The 13,454-nt window shown below is 39.6% G+C and overlaps 1 protein-coding gene across 1 annotated transcript in view; it reads right to left on the reverse strand.

Annotated features, from left to right (window-relative positions):
- The window catches only part of tefu (Serine/threonine-protein kinase tefu), a 186,823-nt gene that overhangs the window by 136,062 nt on the left and 37,307 nt on the right, over window positions 1–13,454 (reverse strand). Inside the window, exon 7 of the mRNA XM_083138215.1 lies at window positions 5,075–5,174. Coding sequence (XP_082994341.1) covers window positions 5,075–5,174 — 100 coding nt within the window. The remainder of the gene's footprint in view (window positions 1–5,074; window positions 5,175–13,454) is intronic.

Raw genomic sequence — 13,454 nt, forward strand, 5'->3', positions numbered from 1 at the left:
CGCTCCGAAGCAGAGTGGGCAAGTTCTTAGAATATCGCTCCTCGCTCCGGAGCGGAGTGGGCAAGTTCTTAGAATATCGCTCCTCGCTCCGGAGCGGAGCGTCAGAAGGTATCGCTCCGCTCCGGAGCGGAGTGAACCGTTCCCTAAAATTTCGCTCCTCGCTCCGGAGCGGAGCGAGAAATTTTCCAACCTCCTCTGCTCCGGTCCGGAGCAGAGCGTGTCAAGGTAGCGCTCCGCTCCGGAGCGGAGTGAACCATTTTCTAAAATTTCGCTCCTCGCTCCGGAGCGGAGCGAGAAATTTTCAGATTTCCGCTGCTCCGCTCCGGAGCGGAGCAGGCTAAGACATCGCTCCGCTCCGGAGCGGAGCGAACTATTTCTTAGAATCTCGCTCCTCGCTCCGGAGCGTGGGCAACAGCCGGAGCGTTGATCCGCTCCGCTCCGAAACCCTGGTCAAAAGAAAGCAGTCTATACTCAGGAGGATAATGTGTCCCTGCTTCCAGTCTGAAAATGATTCGGAAAATTGATATGCGAGTTTTGGGCTATTCCTACATATAAATTGTGTTGAGTTGATTGAGTTTTATGTTTTAAGTCTGCTTTATGCACAAAAAGGCTAATCGAGATTGGACCTACCTACATATTAAAGTGGGATCCGAACCACTATGTGCCTCCACTGGGTATCAAACCAGGACCCCTTGATTACAAGATGACGATGCTACCACTAGCCATTGGAGAGGCCATACAAATTATGTTACTCTAATGTACAAATTGGAAGATGGATATATTTGGAGTTGTTCCTCATTAATAGAAGAAATATTTAGTGATGACATTGTATGTGTGTTGATGAATATTATGTGCTTTAGAATTCACATAAATTGCGTGACAAAATTGTGTAGAGAATGACAATAAAGACCAACAATAAAGCAGAGGTTTTCTTTTGCCATTTGTAAGACTAATCACACAAAACCCAGTTATAGATTGTCTCAACCTTAAAAGTCAGTATGGAAGTAAATGGAGTACTTCCCTCTCTCTCTAATACACGAGTTTTGCCAATAGCTGTCTATTCTAAATTCTAAATCTACTAACGATGCATTGGCAGATGTTACAAAATTTACAAAATGTAAAAGTCATGTAACAGTGTTATCATTATTTTTTATGCTCTATTTATATAACCTGCCATAAATTCATGTGATGTGAAATTTTCATAATTATGTAATTTTGCAAAATGCTTAATTTTTTCTAGTAAATACTTCAAAAGCTATAAATATCAAACAGCTTGAACAACTCATCAGTTTTCTTTGGGATCTAAGGTGTTTGTAGATATAATATTCTTCGCCTGAGTGAATTAATTTGCTTACTTAGAGAGTTATATATATATATATACACACACACACACACACACATTGGATATTTCATATAAATCATCAGACCGTAACACGAAAAAGTTGGTGAGTGAGAAACTTTTCGGTTTGTCGCGATACACGTGCAGACCAAGCGAGAAAAGTGTTGACCATTGTTTGAAGTTATTTTTAGAATGCATTGTTACACCTGTTACAAACAGTATTTGTTTTTTGTTTAATTTTTGTGTTTGTGTATGATTCTGTATGCTTGGGTTTCTTTAATGGTTCTGTGTAGTTTAAAAGAGCCAATAAGATTTGAACTTTCAGCCCTCCCTCATGCGACGAGGGAGGATGTATAAATATGGCCTCTGACAGAGGACAGGACAGAGTGTGATTATGAACCGGATAGTAGAAGGGAGAGTGATCTTCGGTCTCCAGTGGCCTCCCATGAGAAAGAGCATCCCGAGGCAGTTCTGCCGATGCTTAGCTTCCACTTGGCAGTTCTGCCGTGGGGCTCAAGTTAGAGGAATGTAAATAATGTAAATTAGAGAATTATTGGAAGAATCCGAGCCTTGTTTTGTTGAATTGTAAATAAATCACCCTGCAACATTAATTCATTAAGTTCTTGCCTGTGATTGATTCTTTGGTTCCAAACGCTCTGGTGAGGAACGGGATGGGAACCCAAAACTAACGAGCCTATTTAGTTGTTTCTTTGGGTTTTTCCTGCCAGAAGCGGCCCGGTAAGCGTGGAGTGTTGCAGAACACACCACAGCACCATTATTTATTGCGCAATCATAGTTTGTTTTCACAGGTTGTCTTGCATATCAAATTCATTGCGTGCCACCGAGGTTACAATTCAATTGCAGGCAGGTGCGCCGGTTCATAGGAAGTGCAGTGTGCTGTGTGATAATTGTGGATGGCATGTAAGTTACATATTGCGTTTAATAATGGATAGAGAAGCTGGAAAAAGACGCAGTATTGGTAAACTTCGAGGTAAAGAACGCATAATAGTTATGCGCATGTTAAATCACATTTTAAAGTCAATGAATATCAGCAAGGTGGTTAAGACAACAGCTGATGTTACGAAGTGTTCTGAACGTCTTACATAAGACGTAACCTTTTGTGCACGTCATGGATAGTAGACCAAGGAAAGTTGAGCTCTAAACTTGGACTTCTTGTGAATGCAGTGCGAATCACTTCAATATTTTCCTCTGATACCTTCTGCTTTGTGTACTTCACGGGTACCGACACAACACTTCCAGTTTCTCTTAGTTGTTTATCCCACTTAACAATTCTCACATAGGAAGGAACATTGTCGTGACAAAGATTGAATTCATGCCAAAAAGCACGTTGAACAAGCTTCGCAGATTGTTTTCTGCCAGTGAAAGAATACAGAACACTTTCTGCTGAACCGTCCAATCTGCCATCTTAGAATTTATGCGTTACACGTGCATTTGCATCACGTCACCTCGAAGTACTGGTGCAATTCTACAGTAACTCTAAAAAGTTCTCAGAAAATCAGACTCATATCATTATATGCATTTACAGTGTGTCTACAATTTTGTAAAAACAACATTCTCTGCCTTTTCCAGGTTTTTCAGACCAAGTCATTAGCATTATTCAAGTATTTAAACATGTGCAAGATGGTCATACTTAGAATTCCACTTAACAAACTATTTAGAATGTTCTCTTCACATGAAAATAATAACGAGAGGGACACTGAACAGAAATTGACTGTTAGGATAAGGGGTATCAGGGATGAGCTTTTATGTAATAATTTACCATGTAACTAATGGAATTCTTCTTTACATAAAATCATAACAATTATAGCAAAAATAATACATAATCATACTCAAATTTGATAATATATGTATAAATCCTAATATCTATCAAACAGAACCAAAACATTGCAAACAAAAAAGTGGTAATTTTTTTTAAAAAAAACACACTTATTAGTTCAAAATATGACCCTTTATCATACAGTATTTAATATACTGTATAATTTCTACAATTTGTACTGTAACTGCCAGTACTACTCAGCGTATCAAGCTCAAGTACAGTGTGTCCACAACAAAATTTTAAAGTTATTTCTTGTACCTTTTTGTTTCTTTGTTTCCTTACTGCACTCCTACAAAAACATTATTTTTTTTTCAGAAAAATAATAAATTTCCCTGACTTTTCCAGTTTCCAGACTGGTAAACACCCTGCAATTGATATGGACCACTATAGGTTGATACTTTTGTAATATTTTCTGATAACAATTGTCCAACAAGCTTGTTTTTATATTGAAAGGCTGGGCCCGTGTCTGTAACATAAAATCAGAGATCCACTCAAACAATACATTAGGTATGAATAGGGTGGGCGATAATCCATGAAGGTGTTGCAACACTAAATAATGACCATGTTTTTATGGGTATATCTAATTTGTTTGTTTCTAGAAAATAAACATATGGAAAAAAAAATTTGACCACCATTCCTCTCTCCATGCACAGCGGACACAACCAGGGACACGATGGTGCTCCTACGGACCATTTTCGGGTTTTGAATAATTTCATGAAATGTGGACATTCATTGGTTTCCATGTTTGCCAGATTTGTCAGCAGCAGACATTTCTATTCTTGGGGATACCTAAAAAACTCCAGACAATCCAGCAACACAAGGAGGACAGCCATGCAGAAATCAAAGCCATAACACCGGCAACATTGATACGTGTAATGATGAGTTTTGAGTTTTTGTTTTAAATTAGGGATGGGACCGATTAATCGGTACTCTATCGGTATCGGCCGATATAGGCATATCGGTGTATCGGTTTATCGGTAAAATTACCGATTATTTTGCCGATCTGATATATCGATAAATATCTGATAATTTAGTGCAAAATTCTGCCATTTTGTTGTAATTTTTATGGATAATCTCCATACCCTACTTTCTAAAAAAGTAAATGTCTAAATATTCAACTTCTTTTGCACTGCAGTCACCTTGAAACATACATTTATTAAGAAGGTCAATGAACCTTTCAGGTTCTTCAAGGACAGTTTGTAATTTTATATTGGATCGGTAGAATATCGGTATCGGTAAATTTTATATTGGTACTTTATCGGTATCGGTCAAAATTTCATATCGGCACATCCCTATTTTAAATCCACTTTATGCACGGATAGGTTAATCGGGACTGCACCTACAGTTTAAAGTGGGATCCGAACCACTATGTGTCTCCACTGGGTATTGAACCATGGGTCCTTTGTTTAGAAGGCAACAACATTACCACTATGCCAATGGGGAGGCCCCACATGTAATGATGAATGTTGTGGCAAGAGTTCATGAATGCAAAGTCGATAATGGTGGACATTTACGTGAAATAATTTTTCACACATAGGTGAAATTTCCCATATGTAATGTACATGATAACCGATTAAACTAATAACCGATTAAAAATAACATTGCAAATGTTCCAAATGCATATGATTCACTCACTCTCATAATTAATGTGTAACTAATTGACTTCAGTACGATTCGCACTGATATTAAACAGTACATTTAGACACTTACTTTACAAAAACCACAGTATATAAAGTACACCTTCATATTCATTGAAGAAAATCATAACTTTGTAAAATTATTAGCAATTTCAAAAGTACACCACTATGTCTACATTGGCCGATACTGGTAAGTACCAAGTAATCTGATGAATCTTCAACATACACATGCAAATACATGAATAAAGTATGAAACATTACCTCCTTGCAATATGTAATTGACATGAGCATCAAATATTCATGAAGTTCAGCATAGCCGTGAATTCCCAAGTCTGTAAGAGCCCCAATGAAGAAATCTAATCTGGAAGACAAGACACAAACATTCCTTAATGAAGTTGGAACTACACAAAACATTTCAAAAAAATTATTTTATGTTGGTCCATGGTTGTGGCAACTACAAGAGGCTGGGTAGTGAAAATCCATTTCAGATCATTCCATTCATTTATTAACAAACTCACCATGTTAGCTCAGTCGTTAGGGCATCTGACAACCATGCGAGACATCCGGGTTCGATCCCCGGGAGGGAAGAACCGGGATTTTTTCACCTGTTCAAGCGACTCCCGTGCCCACCCAGCATTGTATAAAGTGGGTACCTGGAGGAAACTCTGGACGGTAAAGGCAGCCAGGGGCATGGTGTTGATCACATCAAACACCCCCTATATGCCTTCATGGCATGGTGCAAAGCACAGGGGAACACACTACTTTTTAGAACACCTCACCCTTCCTACTAAAAAGGTAAAGCTGTCCACTAGAGAATATTGCAACATGCCATAAAGGCAGGGGGGAGGTGACCACAATCATGCTCTGACCAATTTCTCACCAAGATTTACAACCAACTTTAGAGCAGGCTGCACAATACATAGATTTCTTGATCATGGAGTTTTGGACTATTAACCACTGTTAATTTTTACAAAACAATTTTTTTTACCTACGTTTCGGAGGCTGAATCTGCCTCCGTCTTCAGGGTACCGTGTAGTCTGTTATTTTACATAAATGGTTGCCTAGGAGGAATTGTTCAAAGTGACCTAGGCTCCACTGCGTCTGCAGTTACAATGACCTCTATATACGAAACAAGTGCCAAGTGGATTATGAGTGGCCCAGGCTCCACTATGTCAAATGACCACGTCGAGGTCACGACTGACCACGTGAAGGTCACGACCAAGGCTTCGTGTGGCACCGTTAGGTTTCCACCTTGATCTCCGGGGACTGGATCGCCCCGGATTGCATGATGACGTGAAGCGGGGTAGGTGTGCAATATGTATGAATAGTCTATAGAGAATATACGTGAGATCTTATGTGTGTGGAGAGATAGTGTCAGAATTGTGAACTCTGGCCCCGTTGTTGTTAGTGATTTTTGCAGTTTGTGTTTTTGTACAATTAGTTCACTGTTTCTTTAGTGTTTCTGCTGTGTTCTGTGGGTAAATGTATGACATGTGGATGCGTTGGTGTAGTGCTGCCATCTATTGTTTTTTTGAAAAAGTTTCTGACTAATGGTGTCCATATTGGTCTGATCTCTAGGCTGGGTTGGCTGATCGGTTCTGTTCTTGTAGTCATATGCGATGCTTCCTTGAATTTTCTGGTGTAGCCATTTTCTTCCCTGTTTATTATCTGTGTTTTATCCCATTGTATTCTATGACTGTTTTCCCAGGCGTGGGTCGCTAGTTTGGATCTTTCAAAGTATCCCAGCCTAAGGTTTGTTTTGTGTTCCCCCACCCTCGCTTCAAGTGTTCTGCATGTTTCGCCAATGTATTCCCTCCCGCATTCACATGGGATGCTGTAGATTACGTTTTTCATTTTTATATCGGGTGTGTGGGGTCTTGTGTGGACCAGGTTGGATCGGAGTGTGTTCTTGGAGTGGAATGTAGTTCTGATGTTATATTTCTTGGTTATTTTTTGGATTCTTTCTGATATTCCTTTTATGTATGGTGTATGGATCGTGGCCAGTGGTTTATCTTTTGGAAGTGGTTTTGTTGTTTCTTCTGTCCATATTATGGGGTTTATTATTTTGTGTGGATAGTTATTGGTTCCGAGATCTTTGTAGAGTGATTTCTTTTCATTGGTAAGATCCTGTTCGGTCTTACATATGGTTTTAGCTCGGTGCACGAGTGTTTTTACTATGCCGGTTTTTATGGACTTGGGGTGGTTGGAGAGGAAGTTAAGATATTGTCCTGTATGGGTAGGTTTTCTGTACACTTTTGTGGAAAGGGTGTGATCTTGCCTTGTAACTAGTACATCTAGAAAGGGTATAGTTCTGTCTTTTTCCACTTCCATGGTGAATTGGATTGTGGGTCTTAGGCTGTTTAGGTGTTGCAGAAAGATGGGCAACGTGTGTTCCCCATGTGGCCAGACCACAAAAGTGTCGTCTACGTACCTGAACCAGGTGGACGGTTTGAGGTGGTGTGTGGTTAAAGCTATTTCTTCGAAATGTTCCATATAGATATTGCTGACTATAGGAGATAGAGGAGATCCCATGGCCATGCCTTCTTTCTGTTGGTAGAATATGTCGTCTATTTGGAAGTATGTAGTGGTCAAGCAGAGGTTGAGCATTTCCATTATTTGTTCGGGTTTTAGATTTCCTAGTGTGGTGTTATGTTCTAGGAGTTTCTCCTGTATGATTTGCAATGTTTCATTTATTGGTACGTTAGTGAACAGGCTAACTATGTCAAAGCTGACCAGAATTTCTTGTCCAGTGAGTTGTATCCCTTGGATACGTTGAATGAAATGTTCTGTGTTTTTTATGTGTGTTGTTGTGTTTCCTGCGAGGGGGGTAAGTGCTGGTAGTATAAATTTTGCCAGGTTGTAGCATGGTGAGTCCCTAGTGCTAACGATAGGACGGAGTGGTGTGTCTGCTTTGTGAATTTTTGGTAGTCCATACATGTGAGGAGGTTTGCTGTAATATGGATTGATTTTCTTTCTTATGTTTTCAGGTATGTCTTTCTTCATTTTTCTTGTAGTTGCTTGTACCTTTCTTTCTATTGTTGGAGTAGGGTCCTTTTTTAGTTGGGTGTAGCTATCATTGTTAACTAACTGTTTGAGTTTTTCTTGGTATGCTGTTGTGTCAAGTACAACTGTGCAGTTGCCTTTGTCTGCTGGGAGTATAGTAATCTCTCTATTCTTTTTGAGGTTTGTGATGGCAGTTATCTCCTGTTGAGTGATGTTATTGTGTGAGAGCTGGGGTGGTTTTTCGATGGCTTTTCTGATCTCCCATCTGAGTTCCTCAGCTTGTTCAGGCTGCATTTTTGTAGTGGCATTTTCTACTGAGGCAATTATGTCTAGTACGGGAGATTTCTTGGGTGGGAGAGCGAAATTGAGGCCTTTGCTTAGTACCCTTTCCTCTTCTTGCGACAATGTGTAGTTTGAAAGGTTCTGAACAGTGGTTTTGTGCGGGGGGGGGGGGGGGGTGTTTCTTGTGTCTGTCTGGTTAGTAGTTGGAATTTTCTATCATGTGTTTCCTTTTGTCTGTGAATAACTTTCTGTTGTGTATTCTGGACTGATTTTGTTATTCGTTTGTAGTCTTGATCTTCTAGAGAATGCAATAAATTCTTGTTGATGTGGTTTATTTGAGAGAGAAGCCTCTCTTTGTTCATTCTGTGAAAATTGATGCGTTCCCTTACTAGAGCCTGGCTGGCCCTATATGCAATACGGATAGCCCTAGGTGATCCGATGGGTGGGATCAGTCTTAAGCCTTTCGGTATGATATTGGACTGATGGCATGCAATGAGGAATGATATGTGGCTCTTGGCTTTACCTAGTTTTATGTGTAATTTCTCTAGTTCTCGGAAAGTATGTATCAGTCCGGGTCCATACCGGTTGTTCAATTCTTCACGGTCTGGTCTGGTCTGGCCACATGGGGAACACACGTTGCCCATCTTTCTGCAACACCTAAACAGCCTAAGACCCACAATCCAATTCACCATGGAAGTGGAAAAAGACAGAACTATACCCTTTCTAGATGTACTAGTTACAAGGCAAGATCACACCCTTTCCACAAAAGTGTACAGAAAACCTACCCATACAGGACAATATCTTAACTTCCTCTCCAACCACCCCAAGTCCATAAAAACCGGCATAGTAAAAACACTCGTGCACCGAGCTAAAACCATATGTAAGACCGAACAGGATCTTACCAATGAAAAGAAATCACTCTACAAAGATCTCGGAACCAATAACTATCCACACAAAATAATAAACCCCATAATATGGACAGAAGAAACAACAAAACCACTTCCAAAAGATAAACCACTGGCCACGATCCATACACCATACATAAAAGGAATATCAGAAAGAATCCAAAAAATAACCAAGAAATATAACATCAGAACTACATTCCACTCCAAGAACACACTCCGATCCAACCTGGTCCACACAAGACCCCACACACCCGATATAAAAATGAAAAACGTAATCTACAGCATCCCATGTGAATGCGGGAGGGAATACATTGGCGAAACATGCAGAACACTTGAAGCGAGGGTGGGGGAACACAAAACAAACCTTAGGCTGGGATACTTTGAAAGATCCAAACTAGCGACCCACGCCTGGGAAAACAGTCATAGAATACAATGGGATAAAACACAGATAATAAACAGGGAAGAAAATGGCTACACCAGAAAATTCAAGGAAGCATCGCATATGACTACAAGAACAGAACCGATCAGCCAACCCAGCCTAGAGATCAGACCAATATGGACACCATTAGTCAGAAACTTTTTCAAAAAAACAATAGATGGCAGCACTACACCAACGCATCCACATGTCATACATTTACCCACAGAACACAGCAGAAACACTAAAGAAACAGTGAACTAATTGTACAAAAACACAAACTGCAAAAATCACTAACAACAACGGGGCCAGAGTTCACAATTCTGACACTATCTCTCCACACACATAAGATCTCACGTATATTCTCTATAGACTATTCATACATATTGCACACCTACCCCGCTTCACGTCATCATGCAATCCGGGGCGATCCAGTCCCCGGAGATCAAGGTGGAAACCTAACGGTGCCACACGAAGCTTTGGTCGTGACCTTCACGTGGTCAGTCGTGACCTCGACGTGGTCATTTGACATAGTGGAGCCTGGGCCACTCATAATCCACTTGGCACTTGTTTCGTATATAGAGGTCATTGTAACTGCAGACGCGGTGGAGCCTAGGTCACTTTGAACAATTCCTCCTAGGCAACCATTTATGTAAAATAACAGACTACACGGTACCCTGAAGACGGAGGCAGATTCACCCTCCGAAACGTAGGTAAAAAAATTGTTTTGTAAAAATTAACAGTGGTTAATAGTCCAAAACTCCATGATGAATAAATCACCACTGATTAGCTACAAAGAAGAATAGATTTCTTGCACATAACTTTCAAGGCAATTTCTGATTTTCTTTTGGCCTTTTAGTCTTGAACAACTTAACCTAGGACAGAAACTAAATTTATTATGTACAAATTTAACTTGAATTCTCATATACACACAGTGTGTGTACAAAGTTTTTAGACTGGCTTAATAAAAAGTGTAAAGACTTGTGAGACTTTCCATAAGCCTTAATAAGTCTTCGAAGTACATCCCTCCTAAGTCAACACACTTAGTGACGTGGCTGTACAATTGTTGGATACCCCTGCAGATATCTTCTTTTGGGATTGTGATTAGGTGCCTCGTCACAGCTCCTTCAATTTCCAAAATGGTGTCAAAACTTTGGCCCTTCAGGTGGCATTTTGGGAATAAAAAGCAGTCGGCCAGAGTGCAAAGTCTGGCGAATAAGGCAGTTGTTTAACACAATCACTTGTTTCCATGCCAAAAACTGTTGGACAATAATTGCCTTGTGGCTTGGCACATTGCCATGCTGCAGAAACCAAGCACCAGATTCAACCAGCCCTGGTCTTACTAGTCACAATCTTCTTAGCAAGCACTCAAAAATGGAGCTGTACACAGCTGTAATCATCAATCAATCATCAGCAATCATTCTCAGTGACTGTGCCCAGTTTTCATTGTTTTTGTGGAAATTTTTCAACATTACCGTCAGCTTGACTGGTGGAGGGACAACCCTCGCTGGGATCATTCACCACATTTTCTCGACCATTACGGAATCGACAATGACAAATGAAAACATTGGAAAGACAAAAGGTTTCATTGCGTAATGTGGTGAATCGGGACTTGTTTATCCCGTTTCGCCACATTCTTCGGCTCACCCTGTATAGAGCAATTAGACCGATGCGTCAGATTGTTAGTTCGCGGAGAAACTTCGTTTGTTTTCCCAAGAAGCTCGCCTGGCGGCGATGAGACTGCCACCTACCGAGCTTCTCGGGGTAGACGTTTTCCTTGTTGGGCGAACCAGTGTTCTCCCCGGCCCGATTCCGATAACAGCAACTCCAGCAACGGTGTTCCACGGCGTGATAGCTGGCTGAGTCAAAGTGGCGTGACTCAGCTCTTATCTTCCAGTACACCTGTGAGCCTTGACTAGAACGTGGAAACCTTGCGGATATGGAGCTAAGTATTATTACAAGAATGGTTTAGTTTTATCGTGTTACCTTAATAGACATTTTTTTTTTTTGAATCTTTCATCTTCCTTTTTTTTTACTTAAACATTTTTTTTGGAAAAAGATCGTAACTTCATTTTTATTTTTTTTTGATAATAATTTTTCTATCGACAGGGTCTAATTCCTCCAAAGTATACATGTAGTTAAAAGAAGGAATGTAAGAGATAGTGGGAATGCAAAGTAAAAATGAATCTATGACGTGGATCGTCGTTGTAAAAAAAGTTTTTGTGAAAATCAGTCAAGAAGAGGGGGGGGGTAATTGGTAACTGTTTTTTCTGGTAAGAAACGACTTATTTAAATTAGAACACATTGTTAATACAGTTGTAACAAATCATACTCTGCACTTGTTAAGCAAAATAAAAGCTATTTTGAGAAAATATCTAACCTTACTATTCATGTAATTACGCAAAGCGCAGGGCGCTGTTTAAGATAACTTCACCCCTTTCTAGTATAATTTCTTGCGTAGCAGATTTATTATATATATATATATCTTTTTTGACAAAGGGTTACAAAAAAAGGGGAGTTGTATTTTTGGTTGCTCATATACACGTCAGTTCGTCGGGAGTGGGGACTAGACGAGCCCGCTATAAAACTCCGGACCAGCTGGCGGTATATGCAAGATCTTGGAGCGACACACTATTTAATACCAAAAAAAAGTAAAACTGGGATTAGTAGTTTTGACTTGTGCCCATTTTGATTGCCAGATCCTTTTGGTTTTCTCCCTACAGCACCGCAGCCACCCGTGGTTGAGAAACTTAATATATATATATATATATATATATATATATATTGTAAGTATTTTCTTTTGTGGAGGGTGTGTTATTTATTTCTTTTACAGGGAGATAGCCAGGGAAAAAAAGCACGTACTTCCAAAATAAATAATGGGTTGTGACGGATTGTTCCAAACAACATCGAAATTGAGCAAGACGTCACAGTAAGCAGTTTTCAGCATATCAACGGTTTCTGAAGGGGTTTTACCGAGTTTTACACAAAACTCAATCATCACTCTTTGCTCTGTTTTCAAATCCATGACGAGGGCACAAAACACTGTAGTAGTTTAAAAGCTGTAACTCACTCAATATTGCACCATTACACACTCACTACATGTGACACTACGTAATACATATGGAAAATGGCACATTGCAGCATTTATCTTGTTGCAATGTTGCCAAAACTTAGTAGATACATTGTGTATAAAGGGGAGAAACAAAATAAAATACTTCCCAATTTATGAAAAAAATCTTTTGAGGGTCAAACCATTGTTCCAAGCATATTTTGGTAAATTAAACATTAATTCGCAAGGCTACAGACCCAAAAATGCTTTAAAAACCATTTTTTAACTGTAAACAATTAATCCAAGGCACTCACGTTCATTAAAAGTAAAAAAAAAAATAATAAATAAAAACACAAAATTTTCACACTAAATATAAAAAAAATTTTTCAAGGTAACGAGCACACAAGAACAACATGAGTGAGACAACCACCATTACTGCTGGTCACTAGGAATGGACGATATCGGAAATTTGATATCGTGATAGATTGCCAAGAAAATATCATCACGGACGATACAATATTTTTCCGTATCGTGATATCTGTGATATATAGTCTCCATGATATATATCACCAAATATCATGATGATATATCGCTGACATGATATATATTGCCAAAATATCAAGTTGATATCGCCTAGACAATATATCACGCAACACTACTGGCCACACACAAATTGGAGCTCTCCCAGATACAAACAAATGTCCTTCAGAGCCTATACCGACAAAGTTAGGTCTTAAACTGGTTTAGGATTCAAGTTACACAAAAATAAATCATAGCAATGCTTTAATCTTGAAATTCTAGCCCATTTTCATATATCGCATGCCCACCTACCCATTTAAAATACTGAAGTTGAATCCAAGATGGCGGATTTCAAGATGGCCGCCATTTTGTTCACATGCATTATCTGGTGTCCCCTTCTTTCCAGTTCATGTTTGGGTCTCTCTCATTCTGGTCTCACCATAAGTCAATGTTTTAGATGGGTGCTTC

This window comes from Lepisma saccharinum, chromosome 16 (genome assembly GCF_977018435.1).
Source record: "Lepisma saccharinum chromosome 16, izLepSacc3.1, whole genome shotgun sequence".
Lineage (NCBI taxonomy): Eukaryota > Metazoa > Arthropoda > Insecta > Zygentoma > Lepismatidae > Lepisma > Lepisma saccharinum.